Source organism: Hemicordylus capensis, chromosome 3, assembly GCF_027244095.1.
Source record: "Hemicordylus capensis ecotype Gifberg chromosome 3, rHemCap1.1.pri, whole genome shotgun sequence".
Taxonomy (NCBI): domain Eukaryota; kingdom Metazoa; phylum Chordata; class Lepidosauria; order Squamata; family Cordylidae; genus Hemicordylus; species Hemicordylus capensis.
The window spans coordinates 26,476,141-26,497,257 of record NC_069659.1 but is presented as its reverse complement, the minus strand read 5'-3'; the positions used below and the strand labels follow the sequence as shown (position 1 = coordinate 26,497,257).

The following is a 21,117-nucleotide window of genomic DNA, read 5'->3' as shown; positions in this document are numbered from 1 at the left end:
CAGCGCTGCTGCACTGAGCAGGAAACATTTGTATTAACAAAAATTTAAAAAATTTTTTAAAAAAATTGGTCATGGCGGCGCCCCCCCATGTGACCAGAATGGTGCCCAGGGCACGTGCCCCCCCTGCCCCCCCTATAGTTACGCCTCTGCTCCTAGGACATTTCCCAGATGGTGGCTTTATGGCGGCAGGAAGTGCTTAAAGTTAAGCCGTTTTGAGCACTGCACCAAAGTGCTACTTTTTAAGGACGGATATAACATGAAGTAAATAACTGCAAATCATCAGAAAAAAAGCTGAATAATGGCTGTATGAATGGCATCTTCTGTTCAGTCTAAAGTATCATTTAAAATAGGACCTACAGAAAATGATTCAGTTTTCCACCCATCACTCAACATCATCCACACCCACAGTAAAGTCATATAAGGTCTCAATAGTTCCCACTACTACAGTTCCTTCTTGTTTTTGAATATTTCCTTTATTTCGTCCTTCTATGCACTCATGAGGCAACAACTCAAAGTCATGGGGGTGAGTTTGTTTCTCTCAGTTCTTCTTGAGTCCCACACGTCCTAGTCTGTACGTTTTTGTTCCTATTAGAAACCATCACCCTAATTTCAAACAATTCCAGTCTTAAAAAATAATCCTTTTGGGGAATGCTCTTGACTTGTTTGTCCTCATAAAGCAAGGATAATGATGAAAGGGCTGGTCCATTTTAAGCAGAGATACTTCAGACCACTTTGAGCCTGATGAGCACAGAAAGCAGTCAGACCAGATAGGGTCAGTGTTGTTTGCATTAAATGGCAACAGTTCGCCAGGGGTCTTTACCAGCCCTATATGAAGATGCCAAAGAATTAACCAGGGACCTTCTATATGTAAAGCAAATGCTCTACCACTGAGCTACAACTTATTCCCAATTGACCGCACACACAAACATGCCCTTTATGTGACAACGATGCCTGCGGGATGCTGGGAACAAGAAACTTCCTGTTCCCATGCAGGAAGCCATGGCTTATCTGCAGAGATGGCATGGCTGTTTGGAAGTGACCGTGCCACAGTGGCAGAGAAGTGTTTCATCCAGGGGAACTTGAATCATTTTGGCGCCTCATATTAGAGGTGCCAAAATGATTCATGCATATTCCAATTTTTAACCTTATTAATACCCTCTCCTATTATCTGTTATATTAATTCTCCTGGGTGTGCCTTGGAATGTGCATCCCAGTGCCCAACTGATTGGCTGGGAGGCAGAGGTGCCTGATTGGCCGAGGCACACCCAGGAGGCCAGAGGAGGCGGCGCCCTGGCTGCGGAGGCAAGCAGCAATGGGCCAGGCCACGAAGGAGGCACTCGGCCGGGCAGCGGGCCAGCTGCAGAGGAGGCACTTGGCCCGGCCACGGAGACGGCACTCGGCCCAGAAGCCAGGGCCCAGCCACGGAGGCGGCCAGAGACTGGGGCAGAAGTGGGGGGGAGAGGTAACTGTCGTTCCTGAAGAGCGCACAGAAGCTCTGTGCGGTCGGCTAGTTGTATCTATTTTATTAATGTTGCAAGGTGCCCCAAGCAGTAGTCCACTGAAGGGGTGGGGTATAAATGATCATCACCACCACCACCACCACAACAACAACAACTCCACAGGGTTGTGAAGGAGTGTCAAAGCTCTATTTTTCAGTTCTGCACACATCATAGCCACTCAGAAAATGCTCATCCTTTCCAGGAAAAGGAAGCAGACTGAATTTTCAACCTCCAGTACTGTCACATCAGAGTCTGAGTCAGTTTGCTGACATTGGTAGAATGTTCCAAAATGCTACAATTGGAATTTCTATAAACTATGAGATAATGTATTTATATATAGTTTCCATTTTGCAAATGCTTGACTTGCACATTGCACATTGGGAAGAAAAACCCCAACTTCAAGTATTTGCTGATGGGATCTGAGCTGTCGGTGACTGACCAGGAGAGGGATCTTGGGGTCGTGGTGGACAGCTCGTTGAAAGTGTCGACTCAATGTGTGGCAGCTGTGAAAAAGGCCAATTCCATGCTAGGGATCATTAGGAAGGGGATTGAAAATAAAACGGCTAACATTGTAATGCCCTTATACAAAACAATGGTGCAACCACACTTGGAGTACTGCGTACAATTCTGGTCACCACATCTTAAAAAGGACATTGTAGAACTGGAAAAGGTACAGAAGAGGGCAACCAAGATGATCAGGGGCCTAGAGCACCATTCTTATGAGGCAAGACTACAACACCTGGGGCTTTTTAGTTTAGAAAAAAGACGACTGCGGGGAGACATGATAGAAGTCTATAAAATCATGCATGGGGTGGAGAAAGTGGAAAGAGAGAAGTTCTTTTCTCTCACACACAACACTAAAACCAGGGGTCACTCAATGAAATTGATTGCCAGGAGGTCTAGGACCAACAAACAGAAGTACTTTTTCACACAACGCGTGATCCACTTGTGGAACTCTCTGCCACAGGATGTGGTGACAGCCAACAACCTGGATGGCTTTAAGAGGGGTTTGGATAACTTCATGGAGGAGAGGTCTATCAATGACTACCCGTCGCAAGGCTGTGGGCCACCTCCAGCCTCCAAGGCAGGATGCCCCTGAGTACCAGTTGCAGGGGAGTAACAGCAGCAGAGAGGGCGTGCCCTCAACTCATGCCTGTGGCTTCCGGCGGCATCTGGTGGGGCACTGTGCGAAACAGGATGCTGGACTAGATGGGCCTTGGGCCTGATCCAGCAGGGCTGTTCTTATGTTCTTATGACTAACAAGCAGAAGGTTGCCAGTTCGAATCCCCACTGGTACTATATTGGGCAACAGTGATATAGGAAGTTATACTGTGCAGGAGGAGGAAATGGTAAACCCTTCCTGTATTCTACCAAAGAAAACCACAGGGCTCTGTGGGCACCAGGAGTCTGAATCGACTTGACAGCACACTTTATTTTACTTTAGTGCAAGTGTGTGTGTGTGTGTGTGTGTGTGTGTGTGTGTGTGTGTGTGTCGAAATGAATGTTTAGAATTAGCTGAAAATAAGTAATGTGCTGATAGCCAGACATTTCTGGTTTTCCCTAAGGTTGCTATTCTACTCTAAGACTTTATTCAGTAAAAGCTTTAGTTTAAGATGAGCATTAAGATGCCTTCAGTTTTCATTTGTGTTCAAAAAGCACATAAATTGCAAGTTAAGGTTCCAATTTTAACTTCTGTAAGCTGTAAACTGTACCAAGTTTGTATTGTCTTGTATTTTATTGGTCGTAGAAATTAGGCTCCATGCACCCACACTTTGCCTTGATCTCTCAATTCAAGACTTGGCTAGGAAGAGATGCTGCCAGGCAGAAATTCAACAGATACCAATTACTTGGTATACAAATCTCTGCCTCATGCATCTCAACAAGGCACAGTGCTTCTCCAAAGTCCCACTTGTATAGTAAATGTCCAGCCAGAAATTCAGGATTCCTGATGCTTTTTTATGCTTCCAATTGCTGATTTATCCAGAGCATCACACAAAAGTGAATATGCCATCAGTACCTTACACAATACTGTACTCGAGATCTTTGCAAGATCTGCATTCTCACTACATTCAGCTATAGTCCTCAAGTAACCTACACTGGATCCAAAAGGCAGTTTCAGTCCAAGTAAGTTTTCCATGTTGAAACCAGATCCTCACATCTAAGCCAAAAGTAGTTGAAAAAATTGCAGACAGGTAGATCAAGTCTTTGATTCCTCCCAAGTATATAAAAGGAACTTTTTTCAAACCTGAGTAAGGATATATTAACAGCAGAAAAGACTGCATAGGCATCTATCTATCTATCTATCTATCTAATTCTCCTGGGTGTGCCTTTCGAACGTGCGTCCCAGCAGCCCAGCTGATTGGATGGGCTGCGTTGGTGCCTGATTGGGTAAGGCGCACCCAGGAGAATTGACTGGCTGGGCAGACGGCGGCGGTGGGCCTGGCCTGGCCTGGCTGCGGAGGCGAGGCGGCGGCTGGTGGGTCCGGCCCGGCCGCGGAGGCGAGGCGGCAGCTGGCGGCAGTGGCCACACTTGGCCCGCTGGCGGCGGCCGCCGCACTCGGCCCCGCCGGAGACAGGGAGTGGAGAGAGAGAGAAGTAGTCGGCCCCAAAGAGTGAACAGATGCTCTGTGCAGGGTCGCCCTGTATATATATAATTCTCCTAGGTGTGCCTTGGAATGTGTGTTCCAGCGCCCAGCTGATTGGCTGGGCGGCGGACGCGCCTGATTGGCTGAGGCGCACCCAGGAGGACTGGTTGCTGAGGCGGTGGCAGGCCTGGCTGCAGAGGCCAGAGGCAGTGGTGGGCTCAGCCCAGCTGTGGAGGCAAGGCCCAGGGCGGGGGGAGAAAGTGGGTGGGGGAGTGGCTGTGGAGAGGAGAGGTGGCTGGGCCTAGAAGTGGAGACTGGGGCAGAAGGGCGGGGAGAGGTAACCACCGGCCCCAAAGAGCGCACAGATGCTCTGTGCGGGGTCAGCTAGTTACCAATTATTTTGGCAACTGATCTGTGGAACTCCATGACAGTTGAATATTAATAAATTATGTTAACAAATTATGTTGAATAACAAAGCAAATTGAGGTGAAATCTCTGAGTAAACATGAAAGGATGGAAGAACTCCGTGGCGGCTATTACTGTAGCGGTGGGGAATAGAAGAATTGGCTCTGGCAGAGCAGAGCAGCTGGCCGTTACAGGGGAAGGGAAATCAGTAATTTAATAACAGTTTTCACTTCCAACTGTCTTGTCAACTCTCAGGCCTTGAGGAGCAGCTCCAATTATCCACAGATTCTGGCCTTGCTCCTCTGCAATGCCAGGTCAGTTCAGAATAAGACCGAACTTGTCCATGATTTGATTATGGATGAAGAAGCTGACCTGCTTGTATAACTGAGACCTAGTGGTTGGCGGGAGGCAAGTGGTCCAGTGTGGGCTCAGCTTCTCCCACCAGGCTATTCTGTTGTGCAGCAGGCTAGAGAAAGTGGGAAGGGTAGTGGTCCATAAGAATACCATCTCCCTTACCAGGGCCCCTGTGAGACAGATAGTTGACTGGGGATTCTGTTGGTGTACCATCCACCCTGCTGCCCAACTGACTCCCTAACTGAGTTGGTTGCGGAGTTGGTGTTGGAGTCTCCTAGACATTTGGTGCTGGGGGACTTCAATATCCACTTTGGGGCTGGCTTGTCTGGTGCAGCTCAGGAGTTCATAGTGGCCATGACAACTATTGGCCTATCCCAATTAGTTTCTGAACCAACTCATGCTGCTCGCCACACACTTGATTTAGTCTTTTGTTTGGATCGGGAAGGGGGTGTTCCATGGGTGGGGGATCCAGTGGTTTCCCCATTGTCGTGGACGGACAACTACCTGGTTATGGTTGGTTTCACAGCCACAATCCACCATTGCAGGGGTGTAGGACCTAATAGGATAGTCCATTCAAAAAGGCTGCTAGACTCAGTAGGATTCCAAAAAGCCTTGGAGGGTTTCGAAGTTGGAGTGGCCAGTGATTCTGTCAATGCCCTGGTGGGAACCTGGAGTAGGGAACTCACCAGGGCAGTGGACATGATTGCTTCTAAGCATCCCTTTCGACCTGCTTCTAAAATGGCCCCTTGGTATACTGAGGAGTTGTGGGAGCTGAATGCAAGTGGAGAAGAACTTGGCTCAGATCTGACAGGACACAGCATAGGACCCATTTGAAGGCTTATGTGGTAGCAGTGTGTGCAGCAAAAAAAATAAGATTTCAGTCTGCACGCATTTCATCTGCAGGTTCGTGTTCAGCAGAGCTATCCTGGGTTGTAAGGAGTTTGATTTGGGGTCCTTCTGATTTAAACCAGTCCCTGGGAATATTCTGCTGTGACACTTTTAATGGATCTTTGCAGACAAAATCTCCTGTATTCGGACTGACTTGGACTCCACTACTTTTGCAGGGTCTATGAAGGAGGTGTCCAGCAATCCCTCTTGCAGTATTATATTCAATCTGTGACTCCTGAGGATGTGGACAAGCTGCTTGGAGCGGTGCGGTCTACCACTTGTTCTTTGGATCCTTGCCCGACTTGGCTGCTTCTGTCTAGCAGGGAGATTGTTGGACGTGGCCTGGTTAGTTTCATAAATGCATCGCTGAGGGAAGATAGGGTGCCTCCTTGTTTGAAGGAGGCAATGGTTAGACCGCTTCTTAAGAAAGCCTTCTGTGGACCCTGTAACGATGGATAGTTATAGGCCAGTCTCCTTTGGTTGGGCAAGGTGATTGAGAGGGTGGTGGCCAACCAGTTCCAGGTGGTTTTGGAGGAAACTGATTATCTAGACCCATTTTAAACTGGCTTTATTGATGGCTATGGGGTTGAGACAGCCTTGGTCGGCCTGATGGATGACCTTTAACAGGGAATCGACAGAGGGAGTGTGACTCTGCTGGTTCTTTTGGATCTCTCAGTGGCATTCAGTACCATCAACCATGGTATCTTTCTGGATTGCCTGGGGGAGTTGGGGATGGGGGCACAGCTTTGCAGTGGTTCCGCTCCTATCTCTCGGGTAGATTCCAGATGATGGAGCTTGGTGACAGTTGCTCCTTAAAACAAGAGCTGTTATATGGAGTCCCTCAAGTCTCCATTCTGAACACCAATGCTTTTTAATATCTACATGAAACCGCTGAGTGAGGTCATCAGGAGATTTAGTGCTGGGTGTCATCAGTATGCTGATGACACCCAAATCTACTTCTCCTTTTCATCTTCAGGAAATGGCACTCATTCTCTAAATTCTTGATTCCGTTGTTTAAGGGGAGGCAGAATTGGGCTGGGTAACTGCCTTGGAACCACTGGGCTAGCCCATGGGCCCAGTGGTTCCTACGATCGCTAGAAAGAGGGCTAGGCTCCTTGGCCCGCTTTATGGTGATCGTGGGAATAGCTTCAATGAGGCTATTCTCAGGATGGGGGAAAACAGGCTAAAGGAGCCCAGCCCAGTTTTCCCCCATTGTAAAAACCACCGGCATCACAGGCGAAGCCTGGTGGTTCTCTGGTAGCTAGCCGGCCAAAGAAGCCCTCCCTTTAAATGGGGTAAGTGGAGTGAGCACTCTGCTAACCCCATTTCCCCGATTGTGTCACCATGGCATGGCTCCATGCCACGGCGACTTGTGAAGAGACCCCCACCGGGAGGTTAAAACAAGCCTCCCGGATTCAGGGTTCTCCCCAGGACACCCCATGCACTTGCGCAGGGCATCCTGGGACTTCCGGGGGTCAATTGGCCCTCGATCCCTGCAGCCCCTAGTGGCTCCATGACAGAGCCAGTAGTCGTGTGGGGGGCTAATTCTCACAATGACTTTGCAAGGCCTCACTGACTTTGCAAGGAAGTGATGGGGTAAGTGGGATCAGGCAATACGATGCCTTCCCATGATTCTTTGCTAGGAGGCGGGAAGGATGGGAGTCTCATACATTTCCTAGTTTCATGCTTCTCCAAGATGGGAGTCATTCAGGACTGACCAGAGTCAATGACAGTGATCAATTTTAAAAGAATGGCCAGCCAGCTAATTACCTGAAACTCACAGCGGATTGCAGCAGATGTTTGAGAAAGAAAAAACTGAAAGTCTGTAATCATAAAATGTAGAGGGACGGGTCAGGACAGAAGTTTGGGGGTGGAAAAAGAAACCAAATTAAAATATTTCATGTGTGATTAAAGGCTCCTTCAATGCAACTGAGAATTTTTCTAATGCTGTTACATGAAAATGTTGAATGGGTTTTATTTTAAAAAACAACAACACCCCACCTTAATAATTACCAACATTGACTGGGTTTATACAAGTTACCCTAACAGAAAGAGCCACAATATTTGCTTTGACAAAAGTGTAGATATTAATTTTAAAGTTGTATTTTTTATTGTAATGTATAATTCATATATTGTTAACTTTATGATGATGATTTATAAACATAATATGTTTATATGTTTATAAACATTTATGGTCATTTTCATTTGAGAAGTTTGGTCTATCAGTTAATAAAAGCTAGTCATATAAACCTGATTTCGAATGGCCAAATTCCTACTAAAAAGACATTATTTCTGGAGGTTGGAAGAGCTTCACGCATAGGTTGGCGGGGGACAGGGTCGTCCGTATATGTTTTTGAAGGGAACAATTTTAATGACTTTGGTGGGGGAAAATCCCAGTTGGTGGATTTCGGTCACTTTATGAACAATTGCCAAATTAGGACTTTTGAACTTGGCAGGCTGCATGTCACCCTTCTAAAAGCATTTTCTCTGTAAAGCAAGTTAGAGGATGTTGTCAAATTATGCATCATGCTTTTGTTGATTTTTTTTTTTTTTTTAAGAAACATGGACTATATAGAGAGGATCACTTGAAGTGCAGAGACAGATCCTCTGACAGAGGCTGAGGAATTCTAGAACTAAGACGAAGTCTCAGAAGTGTGAGCAAAGAAAATGAAGAGCTTGCTACTTATGATTGTGCTCTTTGGAGCACTTGCATCTGCTCTGCCCATACTCCCAGAAAATGAAGTCTCAGAAGAGGACAAGCAGCTTGCTAAGGTAATGGACCAAAGCTGAAGCATGTGAATTATGATAAACAGAAATAGAATCCAACCAGCAGATTGATTAGGGATGGATAGCTGGTCGCCAAACCCATCGTATATACTGATATCCAGTGTGTCTGTGTAAATTTAGCTAGGGAGATTTTGCTTCAAGTCTCTGCTCCAAAATAGGTCTGCTGGTTGGCTTTGGGAAAGTTGCTAGCTTCACTTCCTGAATCTGTAAAATGGGTGCAATAGATGAATGACCTCCCTCTTGGTCTTGTATTGAAAATAAAAACAGAAGATGGTACATGAAACTGCATGTAAAAAGATGAAAACTGCACGTAAAAATATAAATATAAGCAATGATATGTATCTGTTCTTTCAATTAGAAATACATAGAAAGCTACTATCCGGTATCAGACAAATCATCTGTCTTTAGAAGCAAACGTAGTATTATTGCTGATGACAAAATTGGACAGATGCAAGGATTCTTTGGGCTAAACGTGACAGGCAAACTAGATTCAAACACATTGGATGTAATGAAGAAGCCCAGGTGTGGGGTTCCTGATATAGGTGAATACGACACCTTTCCGATGTCTCCGAAATGGGCAAAGAAAGACCTGACGTATAGGTAAGATTTCAATACACTTTCCTGAAATGAAGATGCCACTGGGAGATTGTTATTACTGCAACACTCATCTGACAGGAAGGAAGAAATATATTAAACAAATATATTGAACAAAAATATATTATATATTAAGCAAAGTCTATGGGAAACACCTATATCAGGCAACAGCAATATAGGAAGATGCTGAAAGGCATCATCTCATACCGCACAGGAGATGGCAATGGTAAACCCCTCCTGTATTCTACCAAAGACAACCAAAGGGCTCTGTGGTCGCCAGAAGTCAACACCAATTAAACAGCACACTTTACTTTACCCATGGTCTAAGAGCATAGGATATACTAGCCAACTTGCTGAAGTTAAGCTGGTCTAGTTCTGACAGATGTTGTTAGAGTACAGCTTCCATCACCCCCCCAACCTGTTCAGTCCCAAGTTTGAAAACCCCAATACAAGGCTGGACCGTATATACCACCTGTTTCCAGTGTGTGTTCTTAGGCTCTTGAGTTCCTTGGTGAGATCAAGAATGGTGGCCAAGCTTCCCTGAAAATTGACTTGTCCACCCTTCCTAGCCTTCCTCTGTAATACAGAGCTGCATAGTTATGATGTGTGCATTTTAGGATGCACACACAAGGCTCAGCAAACCTGGGCCTGGTCCCTCCTGAATCCAGCTAAAAGTTCAGCATGTAGGGATTTCATGGCAAATGTATGGAGGTTCTTTGCCAAATAGTTGTAGAAAAATATTTAAAAAGCAATCGTGCTTTTTACTTCTAACATAGCTTTGATATTACTGTGTATTGTGCAGCATTCAGAACTACACACCGGACATGGAACACACTGATGTAGATCAGGCAATCGAGAGAGCTTGGAAAGTGTGGAGTGATGTGACCCCCTTGACTTTCACAAGGGTGTATGGAAACTCTGCAGATATATTGATCTCTTTTGTTAGTGGAGGTGAGTCACCAAAAAAATAAGTATTGATTGATATGCCTGAGATCCTGGATAATGATGATGGTGGTGGTGGTGATGATGATGATGATAACAATAACAACAATATCTAACTGGGCCAGGTGCAGACCATCTGCACCTCTAGTTCTCTTCTCCACTTTCTTCTTCCTCTACCGCTTTCCTCTTGCCCGCCCACCCCCAGCCACCGGTTTCCTCTCCCGCCGGCTGCCACTTTCCTCTCCCCCGACGCTTTCCTTTTTCTCGCCTCAGCCGCCACTTGCCTTCTGCCTGCCCCAGCTGCCACTCTCCTCTCCCCGCCTGTTGGCCTCCGCATTCCTTTTCCCCACCCTGGCCACCATTATCCTCTCCCATCCCCGCCCGCCACTTTCCTCGGCCTGCTCATTAGCCTGCACCTTATCTTCTCTGCCGCCGCTCTCCTTTTCCTCTCCCAGCAGCTCACTCATGAACTCTCGCGAGAACTGTCACACATGGGATTAGTGATGGGTACGCCTAAGAGAGAGAGAGAGAGAGAGAGAGAGAGAGAGAGAGAGAATAATAATAATAATTTGACTTTTTCAGACCATGGTGACTTTTTTGGTTTTGATGGACCTGGTAAAGAGCTGGCTCATGCCTTTTCACCTGCTTATGGCGGAGATGTCCATTTTGATGAAGATGAAAACTGGACAAAGGATTTGGCAGGTATTTTCATTTCTTTTTAATCATGCACCCCATCATGCATTTGTTTGTAAAGTCTAGTAGAAGGTCCTTATCTACATTTACAGCAAAATATAGAGACACAAGAACCATTCAGGCCCCTGTGTGTAAGATTAACACAGGATTTTCCATGAATATATGACTTATGAAGAAAAAATCCTGACATTCACCTCTGTGCTCCACTTCAGAATCACAGCATCTATATACTTAATTCTACTAGACATGCCCATCGCTAATCCCGTGTGTGGCAGCTCTCATGAGAGTTCGAGAGCAAGCTGATGATTAGAGACAGGGATGGCCAGCCACCAAGGGAGGAGAAGCAGTGGCTCAGTGAACGGCCATCTGTTGGCAGGGCACGGGAGGAGAAGCAATGGCCTGGCAAACGGCTGGCCGCCGGGTGGGGGAGAAGTGGTGGCCTGGCAAATGGCTGGCCACCACGTGAGGACTGGGGCACAGATGCTCTGCGCCAGGTCAGCTAGTTTCTGTTAAAGTCAATGCAAGATCTGCAGTCATTGATCAAACAAGATCAGTGATGTTCAGGCCCCTCTCCACTTTACAACCCCTATTTTTTATTGATTAGAAAAACAACACACAGCAATTTCTAACCTTTCCTATGTCTGAAGGTGTGGTTAAGGTAGCAAATTTATGGGGAAATATTCAAAATCTATATTTTCAATTCATTCTGAATTTTCAGTTCACAAATGCTTCCTGTTTCCTTTTAGGAACTAACCTTTTTCTTGTTGCTGCCCATGAGTTTGGCCACTCACTGGGTCTCGGCCATTCCAGTGATCAAAGGGCTCTGATGTTTCCACACCCAACCAACTTAACTCAGAACGTCAAAAACTTCAGGCTTGGTGAAGATGACATTAAGGGTATCCAGAGTCTTTATGGTAAACAAAGATTCATAGCTGATTGTATGGATGCATTCCATGTAAAAAGTTTGCATTGCCAGAGACTTGAGATGATGGTTCTCAAATGCAGTGTTAGACATCCAATGGCTCATTCACACACATAGAAATCATCAGTTAATGTTGCAGTCTGAGAATCCAGCCCTATAAAAATGAATCAGCCCTGGGGAAAGGTCTGAAACAGAACCTCTTGTATAATGCCAACCTCCAAAGGATATGAGGGGAGAACCTCTTCTTTCCTGTACTACATATAAGAGGCTCCATACCATGAAAAATATCCTATTAAATGCAAGTGGGAATTAATTTATGAGGCGGGGGTTCCAACAGTAATGGGTCAGCTGCAGTCATACTCTTTCACTTGACATAGCAATTCTGATCTATCGCATGGATAGTATTGTTAGCAGGCCCTCTTGAGTGAACTTGTAGAACAATATGAGCCATAAAGGATTAGCCAACCAGGTGTGCTGGGCTAAAGTTATGCTTGGTGGGTGGCACTAATGACATTGACAGTTCAATGTCATAATATGTAGCACAGGTGTTAAGGTCTGATCGTGGACGTTTAGGTGTCAGCAAATTACAGACGTCTTAATCAGCCGGAATTGCACTGGCCCTACTGGTATTTCATCATTCTGTTCAGAAAAGGAGGCTATAAAGTTTTAACGAGAAATTCCAATCAGTTGTATAGAGAAGAACTAAGACTGCAATCCCATGCCAACTTGAGAATAGGTCCCAATTAACTCACTTCTGAGAAATAAGGGTCTGACTTCTGAATAAATGGGCTGTGAGTTTGCCTCTCTCCCTACCTATTAGGGAGAAGGTGTATGTGATTTTCCCTCCCTATCTCTCCTTCGTGAAGAAGCACTCTGGGAATTCCACAAACATCAGACAGCCTTCAGGGACATATTTGTAAGATGCACAGAGTGAACATAAGAACAGCCCTTCTGGACCAGGCCGAAGGCCCATCTACTCCAGCATTCTGTTTCACACAGTGGCCCACCAGATGCCACTGGAATTCTACAGACAGGAGTTGAGGGCATGCCCTCCCTCCTGCTGTTACTCCCCTGCAACTGGTACTCAGAGGCATCATGCATTTGAGGCTGGAGGTGGCTGATAGCCCTCCGACTAGTAGCCGTTGATAGACCTCTCCTCCATGAAATTATACAAACCCCTTTTAAAGCCATCCAGGTTGCTGGCTGTCATCACATCTTGTGGGAGAGAATTCCACAAGTTGATTATGCATTGTGTGAAAAAGCACCTCCATTTGTTAGTCCTAAATTTCCTGGCAATCAATTTCATGGGATGACCCCTGGTTCTAATGTTATGTGAGAGGGAGAAGAATTTCTCTCTATCCACTTTCTCCACACCATGCATGTTTTTATAGGCCTCTATCATGTCTCCCCGCAGTCGTCTTTTTTCTAAACTAAAAAGCCCCAGGTGTTGTAGCCTTCCCTCATAACGGAAGGTTCTCTAGGCTCCTGATCATTTTGGTTGCCCTCCTCTGCATCTTTTCCAGAGGCAGTGCTTCCGGGGCAAGGGGAGATTAGCAAAAATTACAGCCCCCTGTACATGAGTGCCTGCATTTTTAAAAAGCATATATACTGCCACTGCATGCTCACACTGTTAGCCTGCATGTCAGCTGATGTTTTCATTAACTGCATAAGATGTAAGGAACACCTAATGTCAGAAACAAAGAGTAAGCTTGCCATGATTACATCTCACTTAAGTTAATGGAAATTAGAGAACAGCTCTGCTGGTTCTGGCCCAAGGCCCATCCAGTCCAGCATCCTGTTTCCGGCAGTGGCCCACCAGATAAGAGGTGGCCCACAGGTAAGAGGTGAGGGCATGCCCTCTATATTGCTATTGCTCCCCTGTAACTGGTATTTAGAGGCACCTTGCCTCTTAGGCTGGAGGTGGCCTATAGCCACCAGACTATTAGCCATTGATAGACCTGTCCTCCATGAATTTGTCTAAGAGACTTTTAAACCCATCCATGCTGCTGGTCATCAGCTTAGTCATGACTAACTTGTCTCACTTACAGGTGAAACTCGGAAAATTAGAATATCGTGCAAAAGTCCATTAATTTCAGTAATGCAAATTAAAAGGTGAAACTGATATATGAGACAGACGCATTACATGCAAAGCGAGATAAGTCAAGCCTTAATTTGTTATAATTGTGATGATCATGGCGTACAGCTCATGAAAACCCCAAATCCACAATCCCAGAAAATTAGAATATTACATGGAACCAAGAAGACAAGGATTGTGGAATAGAACAATATCGGACCTCTGAAAAGTATAAGCATGCATATGTATTCAGTACTTGGTTTGGGCCCCTTTTGCAGCAATTACTGCCTCAATGAAGCGTGGCATGGATGCTATCAGCCTGTGGCACTGATGAGGTGTTATGGAAGACCAGGATGCTTCATTAGCGGCCTTCAGCTCTTCTGCATTGTTTGGTCTCATGTCTCTCATCCTTCTCTTGGCAATGCCCCATAGATTCTCTATGGGGTCAGGTCAGGCGAGTTTGCTGGCCAATCAAGCACAGTACACTGTATACTTTTCGGAGGTCCGATATTGTTCTATTCTACAATCCTTGTCTTCTTGGTTCCATGTAATATTCTAATTTTCTGGGATTGCGGATTTGAGGTTTTCATGAGCTGTACGCCATGATCATCACAATTATAACAAATTAAGGCTTGACTTATCCCGCTTTGCATGTAATGCGTCTGTCTCATATATCAGTTTTACCTTTTAATTTGCATTACTGAAATTAATGGACTTTTGCATGATATTCTAATTTTCCGAGTTTCACCTGTATTTCAGTGGTGCTTGGTTATGATTAACTAGACAGAATGCTGCTCATTGAGTTTAATATTGTGTACAGACATCTTAGAATGTAGCCTCTTCAAATTGCACTGCAAATTGCCTCTTCAAAATCCGGACTGTTCTGTTCTTCTTTTTTCTTCTTTTTCAAGGAGCCCCTAAAAATGTGTTTGGCCAATCACAAGTATCTGAACCACCACCAATGATTGCATCAAAAGCACCGTCAACAGACTTGTGTTCCCCACATCTGGCTTTTGATGCTGTTTCCAGTTTCAGAAGGGAAACCTTGTTCTTTAAAGACAGGTAAATTAGTCCCTAGCTATTTCACCCATTCTCCACTGGTCATTTTTCTTACCCCAAATCATGCCCATCACAGAATCATTCCCACCTGCAGGGAAAAGATCTGGGTACTCTCATGAAAAGCAGCTTGTGATGGCAATTTTGAGGTGTGGGAAACAGCAGGGGTGAATGGGTTCAGGCACTCCTTCCCCACCTCATGGTAAGTCCTCTGCTTTACGGTATAGCCTCTGTAACAGCTTTTTTTTCCTAAAAGAAGGTCACATATATTTGCCTGGAGGATATCATGAGGTCATTCACATGCAGATATCATGAGGTCATTCAGCCCTAACTGGGCTTGCACACATTACCCGCATTGGGCTGCAATTGCATCACTCCTCACCAGGGTAGCCCAGGTTTTTAACCCAGGCTTATAATGAGGTAGAAAGGTGGGAGTGTGTCCTTCTACTCCACTCCTGAGTTGTATGAATGCCCAGGCTGCCTGCAATCTGAGTGTTCATAGAGCCAGGTGGCTAGAGTGCCCAGCAGCGGGTTGAATCCCCCAAATGCATCTTGCTCCTTGTGCAGTGCATTGTCAGATTTCTGTGGGTTGGGCTCCATTCCCCCGCCTCCAGATGGCTGCTGCACTTGCTGCAGATGGATTGTGTGGGCGCACAAACTGCACAGCTGAAGGAGAACCAGGCTTGTGTGTGGGGAAGATAGGACCAACCCTACCTTCCCTTCCACCCTCCCCAGTCCCATGAGCAGCAGTCGTGTGAATGACCTTCATATGTAATATCCACAGAAGTGACCATCAGGTTTCAGGGCATTTGTTCCCCATTTGATAAACAAGCCGGGCATTTGTTCCCCATTTGATAAACAAGCCGGCCACCTGTAAGGTAAAAGTGTGCCGTCAAGTCAATTTCAACTCCTGGCGCCCACAGAGCCCTGTGGCTTTCTTTGGCAGAATACAGGAGAGGTTTACCATTGCCTCCTCCCATGCAGTATGCAACGATGCCTTTCAGCATTTTCTTATATCACTGCTGCTCAATATCTTACCAGCAGGGATTTGAACCAGCAACCTACTGCTTGCTAGTCAAGCATTTCCCCGCTGCGCCACTTAAGGTACAGCTAGTTAAATCCACATGACATGGAATTTTTGACTGGTGAGAACATTAGAATTGGATGTATTTGGTGTTTCCTGTGTCCTGAGATTTTGTAAACTGGCCCAAAGTTTGGGTTTGCAGCATCAGCTTAAGCTAAAGCTTAAATATATAAAAATGTCCTTGCAGGAATTTTGATATGGCTTAAGATAAGTATTCTTTCCCCCATAGTTTATTCTGGAGAAAATATCCTCAGAAAGAAGACATTGAAAAGGTTGCTATTTCTGCTTTCTGGCCAGCTTTAAGCAGTGGCTTAGATGCTGCTTACGAAGCGACAGCTAAAGATACATTATTTCTCTTTAAAGGTAAGTGTTCAGAGCATCACAACTCTCTTCTTAATCTGAATTAATTGTACATTCTGAAGCACAGCAGGCTGAAAGGAGAGAAGGATGAAGGAATTTGGAAATATCCCCAGACAAAGCCTATCCATTCAAATTCAGGAAAGCACTGCCACAACTGGGCCAGATTATTATTAAGTGTTCATCGATTCCCCACATACATTATGGGAAATCACTCATGAAAAAGGAATGCAAGGACTGCTTATAAGTATTTTGTGTGGAATCGTGATTAACTAGGATAGCCAGGGGCTCAATGCCATTCCCAGAGGCTTCCTGTATTTGGGGAAGAAAAGGTGAGAAAGGTGGCAACATTTCCAAACAACAACAATAACAAACTCCTAGAAGACAAATGAACTCCTCATTTAGGAAACAAAAGTAGGGGCTGCTCCTTTGCTGAAAAGTAGCTACCCTTTGAGTATTTTCTATCTTAATTTTTTTTTTTTTTTTTTTGGAAGGACGCAACTTCTGGGCTTTCAAAGGAACAGCTACAGAGCCAGGTTTTCCAAAGACTATCAGCAGCTTGGGATTTCCAAAAATGGTTAAGAAAGTGGATGCAGCTGTTTATGATGGAAAAAGGAATAAAACCTACTTCTTTTCAGATGGCAAATACTGGAAGTAAGAAATGATTGTCAAATGTCTGGCAAACAATTCTGAAAATTAATTTGTATGGGTATTTAATATTTCATGTTTGCAACTGAAATAAAGAATTGGTTTTCTAGGGGAAAAGTCCTTGCTGGTTCACTACACTTCTCAAAATCAATTACATGTAGTAGTAGTAGTACTAATTAGTACTACTAAGTAGAAGTAATTAAAATGAACAATTTTATTTGTTAGCCGTCCCATAACAAATTGTTATCTGGGTTCAAAACAGAGGATTAAAATAAAAACACATAATACATTAAATTATAACAGACAAAAAGGTGAAAAGAAAATACAAAATATGAATCAAAGCAGCTTCAAAACTCATTTTAAAATTAGTTAAAATCAGATCAAATCTGAAAATCAGAATTTAAAAGGTCTGGGTGAACAAAAAGTCTCTACTTGGTGTATAAAAGAGCAAAGTGATGAAGCCAGGCAAACCTTACTGGGGAGGCTATTCCATAAACAGGGTGCAACCACTGAAAAGGACCCCCTCTCCTTTGTAGTCACCCACCTCACCTTGAAGAGCAGAAGGCTCCAAGCTGGGAAGAGCAGAAGGTTCCAAGTTCGCTCCGTGGCATCTCCAAGATAGGGCTGAGAGAGATTCCTGCCTGCAACCCTGGAGAAGCCAGTCTGTGAAGACAATATTGAGCAAGATAGATCAATGGTCTGACTCAGTATATAGCAGCTTCCTATGTTTGGCAAGAGCACCTGGAGGAGGGCCTCCAAAGAAGATCTTAAGGATCAGGTTGGGACATATATTGGGTTTTGAAGTGAGAGCTATCATTTTCATTGGCTCCCATTTCCAAGATGTGATGCTAGTGACCAATACTTTCAATGGGCCTTTCCCTTCAACCTCCTTCTCTTTTTCTTTCATGTTTTTCAGGTTGTGAGCCTGAAGGCAATGATATCTGCTCAGTTTTTGTGCAGCGGTTAGCATGTACCAGCTGTTCTTGTAAATGATAGCAATATTGTTAACCAGAGCAGAGGGGATCACCTTGATTAAGTTGTCCTTTGTTGAACATGGAATGCTTCCTTTTCCAATAAATTACAATAGGAAAGGTTAAGATACTTGGGCTTAGATTCACAAATTCACTTTATGTGTCCATGTTTATGGTTTTCTAGGCATAGCCCTCCCCTTTCCATGTACAGATACACATATGAGGAAATTAAATGCAGCTATTTCAGGTGGCACAAAGAGTGGCAGTTATAAGGAAAAATATAATCTCTCAGTTGTGTTTGTTTTTGACCCATTTCTTTCTTTAGATATGATGAAAGCAAGAATTCCATGGACAAGGGCTATCCAAGGAAGATAGCAACTGACTTCCATGCGATTGGTTCCAAGGTGGATGCTGCTTTTGAGCAAAATGGTAAGCAGATGATGATCTACCTGGTTATTCACATATTAAAGCATATCTTGTCCTTATGGCTGCATAGCTGTAGTTGCTAACTAGATGATGTATTTGTGAACATCCAGATACAACAATATCCAAATCAGTGAGGCACCATTACAGGGAAAAATAATTCAAGCATGGCATGAGGGAATAAAATCTAGGAACAAAGGCATCTACACTTCCATGAGCTTCTTGGTGCAAGGACAGAATTAAAGTGCAATTAATAATAGTAAGTCGGTGTGGTAGATGGACTAACCTGTACCCTTTATGCACTCTAGGGATGTGCAAATTGATTCAATTTCAAATTGGTTTGACTCAAATCTGGGTGATTTAAATTCAAATTGAATCACCCTTTGAAAGGGCAATTCAATCCGCATTCGAATCAAAATTTTGAATGGTTAAAAAACCATTCAGGACCCATAATTAGTTTTTTAAAGGTGCCAAAGCAGGATTGAAATTTGAGTCAAATTCAAATTGAATTTTTGGACCAGATTTGAATTTGATTCAATTTCAAAACAAACTTTTGGAATTCGATTCAAATTCAAAACAAATTGGAAAATTAGTTTTGTGCACAGCCAAACTGGCAGAGATTTAGCAGAGACAAAATGAAGTATTACTTCACACAGCACATAAATATGGTGCTGGCCAGTAGACTGTATGGCTTACTTTCCTTATTCATCACATTTATGTACCACCTGATATGTACTCCTTAGGCCATGTACAAAATTAAAAATATTTAAAAGTCACAGATTAAAATACATGACACAATAAAAACAATAGCATAAAACAGTTATAAAAACAAATCATTAAATTATTGAAATTAATTCGAATTAAAAGCCTGTGAGAAGAGCTGAGTCTTGAGGGTCCTCCTGAAAATAAACAGAGAAGGAGAAGCTCTTTTTTCAGCAGGGAGCCAAAATAAGATGCTCTTATTTCCAAATAAGAAATAAGGGCAGCCACAGAGAAAGCCTGGTCCTGGGTCACCACCAAATGAGCCGGTGGCAACCGTAACCAGACCTCTCCAGAAGATCGTAACATGCAGCAGGGTTTCTAACAAAGGAGACACTCTCTTAATAGCCTGAACCCAAGCCTTTAAAGGGGGATTGGACATATTCATGGAGGACAAGTCTATTAATGATCAGAGGTTTTGATGCCTACAGCCTGTTCATCGTTCAGAACCAATATGCCTCTGAATACAAGTTGCAGAAGGGCACAAAGATTGGAAGTTATAAGCAAAAATAAATAATTTTAGTAGGAGAAAGGGTCATATAATGTGCTCCTGTGATGTCAAAGTTAGGTTAAAAATGAAAAGCAAGTGGGAGAGAAAAAGGAAAACTTCATGCGAGTTTAGATGTGTGAGTTCCCCATGTTTTGATCTGTGGCCCTCACTGAAGAGCTTTGCCATGCTCCCTCCCTCAGTGTTTGTTTGTTTTTTAAACACCTTTAAAACATTTTTTTAAAGAGGGTTTTCAATATTCCATCTTTGGTTATATCCGGTTCTTTAGTTTTTAGTTTTTATAATTCTTAATTTTTAGTTTTTTAAATAACTTTTTCATTTGAAACTTAATTCTGACTGTGGTTTTAGCCTGGACTTTTAACTTGCTTACTTAATTGGGTTAAGTTTATTCATTTGCTTATACATTGTATCTATTTTCTTGTTGTGAGCCACCCTGAGCAGTAGTGTGGGAGGGGTGAGGTATAAATATTTTAAATAAAATAAACAAATAATTAAAAAATGATGATTAAAATCAGTTTTTACCCTTCCCGTTTATATTTTAGGACATTTTTATCTATTCAGAGCCTCAAGGCAATATGAATTTGACAGCAAGAACAAAAAATTTCTGGGTGCTAAGAAGAGCAATAGCTGGTTTGGTTGCTAATGGCATGGAAGGAAGTAGAAGGGAGTAGCGAAGAACAGCAGGATCCCAACTTCTCCACGCATCCAGCTCTGGCTATTTGGTTCTTCTTGGTGTTTCTTGGTCCACCCTGAGGTTATTCACACAATCGCATGGTTGGGCAGGCAGGTGGGCAAGGGAGAAGGCAGGGTCCAAATTACCTTTTCCCCTGTCGATCAACCCCTGCTAACTTGGCAAAGAGGCACCTTTTAACAGGGTGATTCTCTTTATTTAGCAGGGGGAGAGTAAATGGCCCTCTCCACCCCCGGCACATTACTTCCAGTGACTGTTGCTGGTGTCTATCTTATGTTTCTTTTTAGATTGTGAGCCCTTTGGGGACAGGGATCCATCTTATGTATTTATTATTTCTCTGAGTAAACCACTCTGAGCCATTTTTGGAATGGTGGTATAGAAATTGAATGAATGAATGAATGAATAAATAAATAAATAAATAAATGCTGCTGGGGCACAGCTTGTGCTCCTAGACGATCCACGCTGCTCCAAGCAGCACAGATCTCTGGAGGCCGGATATCCCACAATGCACTGCACAATGAGTGCAGTGCATTGGGGGATACCCCCATGGACTGAGTGCTCTAGCTGCCCATCTCTGTGTATGCCCTGTATCTGGGGTAAAGGGTGCACTTGCAGGTATAAGCCCAGATACAAAACCTGGGCTTGCGGGGAAGGCAGCACTGGGAACAGGTTCGATCCTGGCACTTTATACGAGTAGGGCTTCCCTAACCTGGATAGGGCTGCTTCAGTGCATAGCCTTCTTGTGTTCTTTAGGCTAAAAGAACACCTATAGTTGGTCATTAATAAAAGTGTAAACTTGGGATATATCCTTATATAAATTATTACAGAAAATCTCTTCTAATCCTAATTTTTGCATTTCGGAGCAATCGTTATTTAT

At 44.0% G+C, this 21,117-nt stretch overlaps 1 protein-coding gene across 1 annotated transcript; it reads left to right on the top strand.

Annotated features, from left to right (window-relative positions):
- The first annotated feature begins 4,673 nt into the window (after nucleotides 1-4,673).
- On the top strand, nucleotides 4,674-20,217 carry LOC128352362 (stromelysin-1-like). Its single transcript, XM_053312901.1, has 11 exons — nucleotides 4,674-4,697; nucleotides 8,396-8,503; nucleotides 8,877-9,118; nucleotides 9,915-10,063; nucleotides 10,637-10,756; nucleotides 11,494-11,661; nucleotides 14,655-14,805; nucleotides 16,113-16,246; nucleotides 16,735-16,894; nucleotides 18,185-18,288; nucleotides 20,092-20,217. Exons 2-11 carry the CDS (start codon nucleotides 8,399-8,401, stop codon nucleotides 20,190-20,192), a joined length of 1,434 nt encoding a protein of 477 aa, XP_053168876.1. The 5' UTR covers nucleotides 4,674-4,697; nucleotides 8,396-8,398; the 3' UTR covers nucleotides 20,193-20,217.
- The last annotated feature ends 900 nt before the right edge of the window (nucleotides 20,218-21,117 follow it).